The sequence below is a fragment of the Carlito syrichta genome, unplaced genomic scaffold (assembly GCF_000164805.1).
Source record: "Carlito syrichta isolate Samal-C Ts95f unplaced genomic scaffold, Tarsius_syrichta-2.0.1 Scaffold130390, whole genome shotgun sequence".
Classification (NCBI taxonomy): Eukaryota; Metazoa; Chordata; class Mammalia; order Primates; family Tarsiidae; genus Carlito; species Carlito syrichta.
The window spans coordinates 103,442-117,537 of record NW_007074486.1 but is presented as its reverse complement, the minus strand read 5'-3'; the positions used below and the strand labels follow the sequence as shown (position 1 = coordinate 117,537).

The 14,096-nt window shown below is 45.3% G+C and overlaps 1 protein-coding gene across 3 annotated transcripts in view; it reads right to left on the bottom strand.

Moving 5' to 3' along the window:
• EZR (ezrin) overlaps positions 1 to 13,673 on the bottom strand; it is a 25,034-nt gene extending 11,361 nt beyond the window's left edge. Inside the window, exons 1-5 of one of the 3 annotated variants that reach the window (XM_008048969.2) lie at positions 13,587 to 13,673; positions 9,399 to 9,494; positions 7,952 to 8,226; positions 7,269 to 7,352; positions 6,061 to 6,207 (exon numbers count right to left, since the gene is read on the bottom strand). In XM_008048969.2, coding sequence (XP_008047160.1) covers positions 6,061 to 6,207; positions 7,269 to 7,352; positions 7,952 to 8,226; positions 9,399 to 9,494; positions 13,587 to 13,649 — 665 coding nt within the window. In that variant the 5' untranslated portion in view covers positions 13,650 to 13,673. The remainder of the gene's footprint in view (positions 1 to 6,060; positions 6,208 to 7,268; positions 7,353 to 7,951; positions 8,227 to 9,398; positions 9,495 to 13,586) is intronic. The other 2 variants (XM_021708002.1, XM_008048970.2) reach the window with 2 other exon arrangements.
• Between the last annotated feature and the right edge of the window lie 423 nt (positions 13,674 to 14,096).

Here is a 14,096-nt window from a genome sequence, read left to right as displayed (position 1 = left end):
AAAAAAAAAAAAAAAAAAAAAAAAAAAAAGTCCTCTAACAAAAGCCCCACACGGTTCCACTTAATCAATGTGAATTAATCCATGACAGGCTTAGGCTCCCGCTTTCACTAGCATTCCTGGGAAAAGTTCATTGTGTGATTTCAAGACCACATCACTCTGCGAACCTCACGCTTTCCATTCATTCTTCATTTCCTCCAACCTATGCTTTCAACACGTTTTACCAGAGATAATACCATTATAAAAGTAATGATAGACCTTCAAACCACCATTCACCAATGCTGCCATCAAAAATAGTCCTCTCTGACATCCCAAAAAAGCCTTCCTTTAGAAACAGCAGAGGTGGTGAGGAATCTATTGCCTACCAGCAGGTTCAAACAGAAGCTGATGGGCAATGCAGGTCTTGCTATGATAACATAAGCCAGGTCAAGGTAGGATGTAGCCTCTAGGGCTGAGAGTGAACTTGTAGGCTTGATAGATGGTCCTTCTGGGGAATGGTAGTCACGGTACACCTACAGAAACGATGACAGGGCACTGGCCAAACCATGGTTCTAAATGTCCCAGCTTTTGATAGACATTCTTTGTTCACAGCTCTGTGCTGTGGGATCACCAATCCCTATAAAACACATCTGGGCCAACGTGCTTCACAGCACTCAAACAAAACCTACAGGGAGTTTATTCTGTTATTTTTGTCTTCAGGTATGGTGGGATGTAGAATGTTTAAAGCTGTATGATGATTACAGGTCTCAACAATGGAAGGGAACTCAGGATATTACCTGACCCTGCCCTGACTTCAGTCTATGTCTTACTTACACTGAAAGGCTGTAAAAGTGACACCAGGCAAGCATTTGCTGCTTCCGAGCACTTTCCTCCAAAACACAAGAGCCAATGCTGGTTAACAACGGGCTAAGAAGCAGCAAGCTGCCGGGGCTCAGCCCACAGTCCCCAGCGAGCCTGGGCTCCAGGTCATCTCCCTCAGGAGGCAGGGATCAAATAGCTGGCTCCTGCCTTTATATAATCTCTCCAGTTTCTGCTCTTAGGAAATTCAGGCCTCTAAGCTCAGCAGGCGTCATCGTCTCAAGGGCTGGGCCCATCACAGCTTCTAGCCCTCTGCTTTCTGATGTCTGGAGAGTAGGTCCCTTTAAGACTTTGAACCTCAAATAACAATTCCTAACAACTCCTAACCCTAACTGCAGCATCAAAAGATGAAGGCTAAATAGGACACGTATGACTCACTTCAGGTCAAAGAACGTCCTTGACTTCTTGACCACAGCTGAAAAATTAAAGCCCAAGGGTTTACTTTTCCTCTCTTTTAAGAGATCACACACAGGACACTGAACAGAGTCCAGAGAGAAGGCTGCCACAGGGTTTCTATACTAAGAGTCCCTGCTTAGGTCACACATTAAAAAAAAAAGTGGGACTCTCCAATAACAGGGAACAGTGGTCTTTGGAGAAATGGTCAGTTCCAGGTAGAGAAGAGAATGTAAAGGACGAACCTGACCCTCCTGAAGTGCAAAGACAGTAAGGAAACACTTGAAGAAAGACAGGGCCAAATCCAAAGGGCACAGGCACAACTTCAAGAGGCTTCTAAAGGCCAAATCTCAAACAATTTGAGCAAAGAAGAAAAAAATAATGCTAACAGATTACAATCCAAAGATCAAAACAAGTATGTATTGAGTCCACATCAATATAACTGAATAAAATGGAGAAGAGAACTTGGCTTACGGTAGAATTCCAATAAATATATATAAAAGAATATTTTTAAGTCACCATTTCTCAGATACCATAGTAATAATTGTTTCATGTAAGTTTCATCAAGGGAAGCTGGAATTAATAGATAAAAGTACAATAACAATCAGAATAATTACTTAGTTTCAAAGTACCTCCCCAAAATATACTTGCCAATTAAAGCAAAGGACAGTGACTTTACCATGGAGAAACCTGACAGTCACTACTACAGCCAGAGATCAAAGTTCGTACCACCCGTGATAAGACACACTGACCTCATGTGTTTTTTCCTCAGAGGCCCTGGAAGGGGCACAGCAGCACTTTTGTGGGATTCTTGCCAAAAATGCAGAACTCAAGTTTAGTCATGAGAAAATATCAGACAATCTAAGTTAAGAGACTTTCTAAAACATCAATGGCCAGTACTCCTCAAAAACATCAGAGTCAGTCGGGCTCCCGTGGCTCAGCCTGTAATCCCAGCGCTCTGGGAGGCTGAGGTGAGTGGACTGCCTGAGCCCGCAGGTTTGAGACCCACCTGGGCAACTTGGCGAGACCTAATCTCTACAATAAATCAAAAAAATTAGCCAGGCGTGGTAGCACACGCCTGTAGTTCCAGCTACTTGGAAGGCTGAGGTGGAAGGATCACTGGAACCCAGCAGGCCGAGGCTGCGGTGGCCGGGAGCATGCCACTGCACTCTAGTCTGGGTGACAGAGTGAGACTCCAACTCAAAAAAAAAAAAAAAAAAAAAAAATCAAAGTCATGACAAAGAAAGACTGTGGAACTATCTAAGGTGGAAGGGGACTAAGGAAATCTGACAACTAAATGTAGGGGTGAATACAGACAGGGCCCTGAGGCAGACATAGGACATCAGTGGAACAAGCGATTAAAATGGGAATAAGGTTTATGGATTATTAATACTATTGTATCAGTATTAGTTTCCTAATCTTGATACTTGGCCTATGGTTACATAAGATGCTAATGTTTGAGGAAGCTGGATGAAGGGTAAATGGAAAATCTTTGTACTATTTTTGGAATCTTGTTAAAGTTTAAAATTATTTTAAAATGAAAACAATGATTAAAATGTTTAAATTCAAAATATGCAGCTGAAGGTGATGATAACGTTCTGTATCTTGATAGAATTTTGGGCTGTTCAGGCATATTTATTTGTCAAAACTCAGCAAATGAACACTTAAGATATTTCATTATATTTAAATTTTACATCAAAAGAAAAGTAGAGCGTTTTAAATGAAAATAGACGTAATATTCACTTTCATCTTGGGGAAAGTTTACAGATGTTTGCAATTTACTTCCAAATGTGTCAAAAGTGGGCCACAGGACAACAGTGGTGTGTGGACAGAGTCAAGAGAAAGCAAGCACAGTCCTGTGTAGCTATCTGCAAGGGATTCAGAGACAAGGGACACTTTCCATGCCTCTTTTGGTCCCCATTTGTCCGCAAGCTCCCAGCACCCTCTCCCTGAAGGGGGCAGCCCTAACCCTGGTGTACTTCTAGAAACTTCTACCTACAGAAGTACTCCTATGAATAAAGTTAGACCAAAAAGGGCTGAAGCTAAGGGGAAAAACATACTTCTAAAGGACGAAAGAGTTTGAGAGCAGGCTCAGAGTTCTTTAAGTTTTTATTCTGTTTTTGGTCTGAGATAGCCAGGTAGAACTATAACCCAGCTTAAACAGACTTTCTCTGCTCATTAGCTTTTAACGCCTGTCAGTAAAGGTGCCTGCATATTCTCTCCTGCTTTCTATTCTCTCCTCTCCTGGGCTATGGTTTAAAGAAAGAAAGGGAAAAAGACAAATGCTTTCAGTCCTATGTCTCCCACTTAATGGTTATGTGTACAATGGAAGGGGACCCCAAGAGACATTTCCCAGAGTCTTTTAATACTGAAGAATAAGTGTTTTAATAAAATAGAGATGTATTGGTTTACTACAGAGTACAATAAATCTTACAGCTCAATTTACATACTCAATGTATCAGATTCCTCACTTGAACAATGTACCAAGGGTATCTAATTCTCAACTCTTAGTTCTACTATGAATGATAACAACTCAATACTTTACACAGTAAAAGAGTTCTGAGTACTCCTCAGACTTAAGAATAATCTCCTGCTTAAACTGCTAACCAAGTTGTCAAGACTTGTTCAAAAGGAAATGAACCCAGGCCTACAAGTCGACTGTCTACAGAAGTGTTTTTTTTTTTTTTTTTTTTTTTTTGAGTTGGAGTCTCACTCTGTCGCCCAGACTGGAGTGCAGTGGCATGCTTCCGGCCACCGCAGCCTCGACCTGCTGGGCTCCAGTTATCCTTCCACCTCAGCCTTCCAAGTAGCTGGAGCTGCAGGCACACGCCACCACGCCCGGCTAATTTTTTGAATTATTGTAGAGATGAGGTCTCGCCAAGTTGCCCAGGCGGGTATCGAGCTCATGGGCTCAGGCAATCCACTCACCTCAGCCTCCCAAAGCACGGGATTACAGGCTGAGTCACCGAGCCCGGCTAGAAGTGTTTTTTTATATGTATGCCTTCATGAGAGGGGAGAGAGAGAGTGAGCATGACCAATGCCAAGCAGGGCCTGTGGGGCAAAGCCCCATCTGAGAGTTGCCAGTTTCACTGTTAAATTGAGGGAGGGGAGAGATAGCAAAAAGGACTAAATGGGCACATAGCTCTAATTTTTACTCGGAAAAAAATGGACATTTATGTGGATTGGGGCAGTTATAAGCTGACATCAGCAAGTTCCTGCCTATGGCTGTTTCTTGCAGCATGAAAAACCTGTTTGGATACCCTGGCCCTGGCTATGTTACAAAATCTGGTCATTCAAGAGAGTTCAAAGGCAGAGGCAGTTTCCCACATGCGTTCCCACGAGTGCGCTGGTCTCTGACTGCACACAGCTCCTCAGCATGGCTGTGTTATAACTCAAGGACCTCCAGGAAGGATCACGGACTGGCTCAGTTTCCTCATTCTCAACACTGTATCTAGCACACTGGGGGTAGGAGCAAACTGAAAGGGTCTCTGAAGAGCTCCTGTGGTTCCCTGACAAGCATATCACATCGGAATGTTCAACAACCCATCCCTTACAGGCACATTCCATGCAGAGGACAGTGCCTGCCTGCCTCCATGCGAGGTCTTACCACACAGGCACTGGGGGTGTGGAGGGTCTGGGAACAGCTGGCACAGGTCCTGCCCAGCCCAAATGACATATATCTGTGCTCTAGGTACTGGCAAGAATACATGCAGCTGAGATTAGAGATTCTTAATGTGCACATCATTTGTCAGAAGCAACACCACCCCCTTGCGAACTGCAGAGAGGGTTTTGGGGCAGCTGAGGACAGAAACACCTGAGAATGGAAAGATGGGGGAGCTCCAAACCGGAATTGTGGGAGAGCCATCACTTAAAGGAACAGCACAAGGCAAGGACAGAAACCAGGGACAACCTGGAACTCTGGGTCACTCTGTTTCTCATGTGTAAAAGTATGAAGGCAGACCAAAGGGCAGGGTTTGGTGCCTTCTCGGCCAGAGCTGGCTACTCTCTGCCAGGTCTCGAAACTGATGGCTACCTTGGGGTTTGTTTAGAGGAGCCCTGCAAAGCAGTAAGGCTGAATGGATACTCAGGGCAGGGACAAAAAGGAGCCTCTCCCTTCTCTTTCCAAGGAGGTAGTTTCCTACTGCCTCAGATTCAAGTAGCTTCTGATCAGAAGAATCTAGACTCTAAGCTTATCCCTCTAAGCACAGGTAAAAACTGAGCTCACCACAAAAACTTGCCCTCGCTGGACTAGACTCATTTGTTTCCCTGTGTATCTAGCTCCTTAGCAGAAAAAAGGCAAGTGCACGTATCTAAGACCATGATTTTCTGTAGCCAAGGAGAGGCCTGGCTCTGCTGCTCTAGCCAGCTCACCTACATTGCACTCAAACAACATAATGAATGTGAAGCAGTTAAGATATGTTTGCAGGCTCAGAGGACTTAGCAGAATTGTTTGTACATACAGCCTTATTGTTTACAACTCTGGATGTGCTGGTACTGCAGGTGGCTGGGCTGGGCCCTCAGGGGGATAGGAGGGCATGTTTTTCTGCAACCACCACTCTCCTGCCTTTTCCCAGGTCTTGGAGTAGGGGAGGTCCCTGCCCCTCCTGGCTCCGCCCTCCAGGAAGAAGGGTAAGGCAAGCCTCCAGATCAAGCTCTGAGATGGCATATCTCAGTCCAAAAGCCCTTAAAGACACACACTTTGGGCCTAAGTTGCTAATAAACACTTCAAATATCCCACACGATTTCCACTTCTGTCACTGTTTCCAGGCCTGCCATCCTACCAACTAAAGATAATTATAAACTTCAACTCACTTATCATCTTTCTCGTAAATATTTAGTCCAAGGGCATCGACTCCAAGCCAAAGGTCTGTTCCTTTCTTATTTTTTATCTCGAAGTAGTTGATTCCGTACATTTCCAGGTCCTGGGCTATCTTCAGATACTCCAGCATGGCACTGTCTCTAGTTGGGGAGGGCAAAACAGGCATGATCACCAGTAGCACTCTACACCCAAACAGAAAACCTCTACCAAAGTTTTAAAACTAGGGCAAAAGACACTGGAGGGACTGACAGCCACCACGTACTTTGAATCACTAGCTGCCGTGCCTATGCCGTGTGTAGGCAGGTAGGAAGAGCCCAGGCAGCAGGAAGTCAGCTGAGCAGCAGGCACAAGAACAGCCTGGAAGTAGCACCTGGGAGGATCTCGGTGCTGTTCTGGACCCTGACCACTGATGCACCCCTCATGTTCTGGAAGAACTGATTAACTCACACTGGCTTCCCAGGGGACAGAAGGTTGTTCCCTTAGACTGTATTGCTAGGCTCTATCTTTCTTTTTCTCTTTGCTGCACGGGTCTTCTAGGACCCCAGTGCCCTTCCTTACTAGTAACAATCATTGTAGGTCTTAAGTTGTTTTCCCTCCATGAAGGATGCCTGGGCCAGACAGGAGACTCTGAAGCACAAAGTCTCTTGAGGTCCAAATGCAAACAAATTGCAGAGGCTGGGACAATGCACAAACTGTCACTAAGTCCTGGGGCGAGGGTTCTAGGACTAGAACACCCAGACTCTCAGGACGTCTGGCATTTTCTACACATAACAGTCTCAGCAGTCACATGTCCCTCCTCACATCCCTCCTCATGTCTTGATATTAATAATTCTGACTTAGGACCCTTTTTTTCATTTACATGTGCTTCTGAAGACATTACCTGAAAACAATGAGCAAGCCAGCACCTCTTTGACAGGGAGAAGAAAAACAATGTTCTGACTGCAGGTGAACAATGCTTCCCCTTCTACTAACATAAAGAGTTTTAGACACAGGACTTTCTCTAAAGGAAGAAGGAAAGTTTTTAGGACCTGAAGGTTTAAGCTATAAGAACACCTGACTTTAAAAAAAAAAACAAAAAAAACCCCTTCCCCTAAGAGAAAAAAAATTCAGCTCAGCGCCCTCCTGAAAGCACTACCTGGAGTCACAGGAAAAGAAGACAAACTGGAATGACCCAGATTCAAGCAGAAGGTCCAGCACTCACTTGAGCATCCCGCGGTGTTCTGCGTGCCACACCTGGATTCGGTCCTCCCACTGGTCCCTGGTAAGTTTGTGCTGGTCCATGACTCTGGAGTGCAAAAGGAAGACACAGCGCTGACATCCTCAGTGCTGTGAGGGGTGAGTGATGGGGCCCACTTTCCACCCACATTCCTTTCAAATAAATCAATCAAGAACTTTTTTTTCTACTTCCTGATGTGTACCATTTCTATTTATGATTAACCTGGAAGATTGTTAGCATTTTGAACAAGACAAACCTAGTCCTGCTGGAGAAATTAAAAAAGGTATTTTAAATGAGCTCTTCTTTCAAAAATGGTAGTTTACCATTAGTGAATAAAACAAATATTTAACAGAGGCCAAATCATCACACAGGAAAAGCCAAGCAGTCAGATCACAAGAAGTGTGACTATGCTGTGGCATCCCCACGTGACATGGTCGCTGTCAGTTTCCACAGGGAAACTTCCCCTATGTTTCAGGTGCTCGTCAGTGCCTTAATGAAAAGCTGTGCTGGGTCAGCACATTCTAAGACCAGAGCACTCGGGAAATGACCAGAGCCCCAGCCTAAAGGAGCACTCACTGTTCAAAGTCCTTGTGTTTTAACTACGCTTCTAAAGCAACTACCTCCACCCGCCTCCATGACTGCTCCTGCCCAGGTCACCTGGTGCTCACCTTTGAGGGATCAGCCGCTCAGAGCTGAGGTACCCAGCCTTGTGCATTTCTTTGTTATAGTCCCCAAACTTGGCCTGCACAGCATAGGACCCAAGGAGCACTGCGGTCTCAGGTGGGCAGTAAATCTCGTCACTAAGGATTCCTTCCTTCACTTGCAGGAAGAACAGTTTCTGGGTAATATCCTGGATGAGTTCCTCAGACACGTCTTCAGGGTAGAACTTGGCCCGGAACTTAAACTGGAGGGGATTCTCCTTCCTAAGCTCCTGGGCAGACACCTGGATTACAGAAGCCAAACTCTCATTACAAAGTGGGAAGACAAAGGCCTATCTTGCCACACACATGCTAATCAAGGACTTAAAAGGGGCCCTCGGGCCAGTTTTCAGAAGATATTTATTCTGGCTGTCACCTTTTTAGAATATGGGACAAAAAAGGGTCAGTGAAAATTACTATCACACTCTTGCACTCAGCTGGAAAGCTAAGCTACTGTCCCCGACACAGCCACAGCCCTTGTGGGACAATGCTATCAATCCCAGATAACTCCAATTTGGAAGTGACCCCTCAGTGACCTGTAATCTTGGGATCAGGCCCCACGTCAATCTGGCCCTGGATCTCAGAACTTTGTCCTGAACTCCACTCTTTCCCATCCAGTCACCCTTCTGACTTGTTACGGTGACTTGGAAGGAAAGTCGGGGTTTGAAAAACAGGATGATTTTCAAAAAATTTGAAGAAAACATGTTTAACTTGCTACTTTTCTTTATAACTGGCTCATGGAATCATCCAATCTTTAGAGTTGGAAGATAATCACAGGCTCAAACAAAGCACTAAAAGGTTCTTACAAACAGTGGATGATTCATGGTTTATGAGATTAACAAGCTCATTAAAAAGAACTCAGGCCAACTAAAAGTAAGCAATTAACCATCAATATGCTCCATGGAGTGAGCAGTAAACAGAAATGCCAGGATCTAACTGCCAACCACTATGTCCCCATTTCCTGGAAACCTGCAATCTTTTTGTCTGTAAAAACTTTTACATGGCAGGGCTTGGTGGCTCAGCCTGTAATCCTACCACTTTGGGAGGCTGAGGTGAGGGGATTGCCTGAGCCCATGGGTTCGAGACCAGCCTGGGCAACTTGGGGAGACTTCGTATCTACCATAAATCAAAAAAATTAGCCGGGCGTGGAAGCGCGCGCCTGTAGTCTCTGTTACTTGGAAGGCTGAGACGGAAGGATCGCTGGAGCTCAGCAGGTTGACGCTGGAGTGGCCGTGAGTATGCCACTGCACTCCAGCCTGGGTGACTGAGTGAGACTCCAACTCAAAAAACAAAACAAAACAACTTTTACACAAATAAAAAGGAACAACAACAACAAAAAAATAGAGTAAGGTGCTCCAGCTTCCATGTCAATGGAGCAGAACAATTAGTAGCCTATAAATAGTTAACCCTGACTTACCTTCTTATCAAGTTTCAGCCAGGTGGGAAATCCTTTATTATCCACATACTGGAGGCCAAAGTACCACACTTCCCGGAGGCCGATAGTCTTAACCACCTGTGTGAGAGAAAAGGGGGCCCAAACTGTCACAGGAAATGTACTCACATGGGCAGCAGCTATTGTGGTAGCTGTCCAGCGGGTGGTCCAGCACCGCCCTTTCTCCACTGTCTTAACTCACTGTGTTAAGTCACCTGTTACTAACAGTGTTACACCAAAGCCATGACAACTTATTTTTAACATAAATTTGAGCAGATTCAGGGTTATCCTTAAATCTTCTAAAATCTCACTCTTACTCCTTTGTATTCTAAGATGGTCTCCTGAAGTGAAACTCAGCAGGGTACATTATGGCCAGCACACAACAGTGGAAGCCCACGGCCCATCAGTGACGGCATGTCACAGGTACATTGCTGCCCATCTGGTGCACCCACGTGGAATGTAGTTGAAAGTAACCAACTCAACTCTGGGCCTCCTCCGGCTGCTTGTTTCTGCCTCTCCGCCAGCTGGCTCAGGGGTCTGACTTACAAGGAACAGGGAAAAAGCTGTCCTAGGAAAGGCAGGAAACGGGTGGTGGCAGGTATTGGGGGGTAGCGGCAAGGTGTGCAGCCTTATGCATTGCATCTTTAGTCTCCAGAAACGTGAAATTCTGTCATAACAAGGGTAGAAAAGGGTAGAATTCCAACCCTAGGTCATAGCCAGGATTTCACATTTTAAAAAGCCTCTGAGGTACATTCCTGAGTCCCAAGCTACTTATTCTCACAAGTGTCTTGGAAACAGAAAAGCAGGAACAGAACTTGCTGTGGCCACCCTGTAGAATATCATCAAAACTCAGCCCAGAGCTTTGATGTGAAATTTAAAATCCCATGATTTTATAATGTTAAACCTGGAAAAAAAATGCTACCATTCTTCAAAATATATGGTTTCTATCATATTTAAAGGGAAAGAAGACTGAACACTCTAGAAAAGACAGGGATATGGGACATTTGCTTAAAGCAAAACCTGACATTCCAAACCAACTCTTCACTTGGGCCTGTTTCCTCATCTGCTGGAGCCAGATGCTTCCCAAAGCTCCATGAGTCTCTGCTCATTAAATGCTAAGGACTGTCCTTCCCCTCCCTCCACCCACCCAAAGGGGGAAGACCACAAATAAGACTCTTTACCATGGAATGATATCAAGGGAACTTGGACTTTTTACACAGTGCTTTACACCCAAGTCTTTTGTGACACCCCATGTCTTTGTTGCTATGGTGGTCAAGTATAGAGAAAACTAAATTCAAATACCAGGTCTCCATATCTAATCCTGCAATTTCTGGTTCCTCACAAACCTCCATCTTGTCATGTGATCTAATATCTGCTTTACCTTCTTCTCTGGGTTGTTTCAAAGAAAGCACCACACACCACACACCCTAGCAACTGCTTGCTCTCCAATCTAGTCTTTCCACTTCGTCCACCCAACCGCAACTTCAGCCTGGCTCTGAACCAGCTGGAAATAAGTTCCTGTCCACTAAACTTCCATCTTCCATCACGATCAAACTCACTGATCTTCAGGGCCACAGTTCAGAGCCTTCCTCTGCACCTGCTATGATGTGGTCAATCCTCTTCAACAGGGAAGGTCACAGACCCCGCAACCACACCATGCAGTCAGGCCACGACCCCCATTCTCTCAGAACCATCCTATAGCTGCCCTCAGCTGCTGATGCCTTCATTGTAGGAACTGGCACACTCCTAGCATAACTGTGCTCAGTGTCAGTTGCGGAATCCTGCTCTTCTCACTATGGCTTCCCAAAATGACACGTTCGAATGAAACAGCGTTCCTTTCTTCTGTCCATTCTAAAAGCCAACTACACATGTTCCCTACAAGGAAAAGTCCAACATTCCTAGAAAAATGCCCCTCACCATTGCCTTTATTGGCCTTGGTTTAACCTAACACTGATGCACCATGGAAGAAGGCCTCAACAAGTGTGGGGGCTATTCCTTCATCTCTACCTCAGTGGTATTTCACATGGCAGATTTTTAGAAAAGGTAGGCCTATGTCCACTCAGCCCCAGGTAACAGCTGAAAAAGCCTTTGTGATGATGGAAGCAAGAGGCACAGAGCAGCTCCATCCCCGACCCTGAGAGCTGCAGGCATGGGTGAGCCCCACCAGGCTCTATCAGTATGCCTATATGCAGTCCAGTCCAGCAGGTGGCCCTGTGATGCCCTCATCACACCAAAGCCCTGGACTCGGTCCCGGCAGGCAGAGCAGCGGCACTCCAGGGCTCCCCACAGCGGGAGGGCTGCGATGATCAAGCTTTGCCACTTGTTCTAGAGTTTCCATCCCCACCTTAGATTTCTTTTTGCTTGAGAAGGTCCCATCACACATTTACAGGTCTAGTTCTGGTACCCAGAAGGGTGACCAAGGGATCTGCTGGCTGGAGGCAGAAGCCACACTGGAAGGCAGGGCTGCCCCAGCGTGCCACATAGGGCTCAGCTGGCTCCATGCAACTGACTTCAGGATTACCTTTCCAGAGAAATCTTTAGGTGTTTACCCTATGCCCAGCCTCACCCAGAGCAGTAAATATCTTTATCCTTACTGGGTGAGGCAGGCCCAGAGAATGACCTCAAAGCAATAGTGGAGGCCGTCACAATGAGCAACCACACGTGCTACACCCACCCGAAGGCACTGGCCTGGCACTTCCTGGCACCCATGCACTTTGCTGCAGAGCTGGCCCAGTGCTGCTGGGTGCTCTCTCTCAGGGCAAGACAGAGATATAATCAAGCATGGGTGGAGTCACCTGTAGTCTTTAAGTGTGCCAAAATTCTACCTCCCAGGTTTCCCAATCACCACCCACTCAAATTTCCAGGTTTGGTGCTAGAACACAGAATATCACTTCTACCAGGAGGCCTCTAAGGAAAAGAGGATAGGGTTCAAACAATTTGTAACTCTCAGGTCGCCCTGTTCTCCTACTGGTCCCAGAGCAGAATCTACTAAGCTTGGGAAAGCATATCCTGCTACTCTCTCTAAAGCCTGGAACTATTCCGTGGCAAAGTGACCATAGCCTTTGTGTGGTTCACTGCCTTATTAAAGTTCTGCTATTCACATTCTGTCTCATAAGGACATACACAGCAACAAGGAGGCATTTGTCAATCTCAAGGAAGCATCTCTGCTAATATCTGAGTGAGCTCACCAAGATAAGGGGTGAAGTGGCCGGGCCTTCCAGTGACCCGAGTTACTGGCTAGCATAGCACAACAAGGGCATCTCTGGTCCACTGAGTTCACAAAGTCTGACAAGGGAACAAGAGCAAGAGGGGAAGGGAAGATGACTGCATTCTCTAAGACAAACTGCAAGGTGATATCTGGTGGCTCTACACATTTCCATTTGAAGAAGTCATTTAAAACATGTTGGAAAAACTTCTTAACAAAAATGAGCACTCTTCAGTGAGAGTGGCCTATTAGAACTACATATCTAGTGTTTTGTATAAAGACAACAGAAAACACTGTTGAATATCAAAAAAGAAACAAGAAAGAGATCACAGAGCTTGTGACAGTTTGGAATAGTACAAGGTATCTGACGGATACCTCCCTGGTGCTTTGCAATGCCCAGCACTACTGTACAGGTCAGCAGAGCTAGTCTGGTTTTACTACAGGAGAGGCCTGCGAATAAAGCAAGGACAGCAAGCTACAGCCTGTGGGTCAAATCTTGTTTTCTGGCAGTTTGTGCAGCCCACAGGCAAAGAATGGGCTTACTTTTAATGGCAGTGGTGAAGAGGGAACCATAAAAATGTCAGTGTCCACCTTTAGTTCTACTGGAACACAGACAGCTACACTCATTCATTTATGTGTTAATGGCTGTTGCCAATACCACAATGGCAGAGCGGAGTAGCTATGACAGAGACTGTGTGGTCTGCAAGCCTAAGATATTTACTATCAAGCCCTTTGTAGAAAAAGTTTTCTGGCTTGTGACATAAAGCTGTATAAACAATGCCCAAGAATGGTTTTTAGTCACTCCTTGGCTGGGAAAATCTGAGCAGTTAAGACTATGATCCTTCTCATCTATTACCTAAAGTGATCAACCAAGGTAATACACTTAAACAATAAGTTAAAAGCTGTGAAACAAATTTTTTTTTGCAATTTTTTGGGGGAGGGGTTAGTTCTCACATTTCAATACCAACCTGGTCAAAAAGTTGTTTTCCTGTTGTATTTGGCTGGATTGCAAACTCCAGTTCTGCATCCATGGTGGTAACTCGAACATTGATCTGAAAAACAGAACAAAATAAATTATGCTTAACTGCGTATTCTTCTCTCTTGACAATCTTCTGAGCCCTCCACATAAATTCAGAGCTATTTGGCAGTGTGGCAACAGTCAGCTTCTCACACAGTGTGTACACGTACACACACACACACACACACACACACACACACACACACACACACACACACACACCCCCAATGGTGGGACGGCTGGTAAAGTTTCATCAAGTGCACAGTCTGGATTCAAATGCAGCCTCTTTGTTTTAATAAAGCACATTCACACTTAGGTCTAAGCGGTTTTTCTACAGAAATATTTTGGTAACTGTTAACATATTTTTCCACATGCTAACTCACTTGACCCTTAAAACAGACAAGGGAGGCAGCAGCAGGTTGACCCTTAAAACAGACAAGGAAGGCAGCAGCAGGGCTCT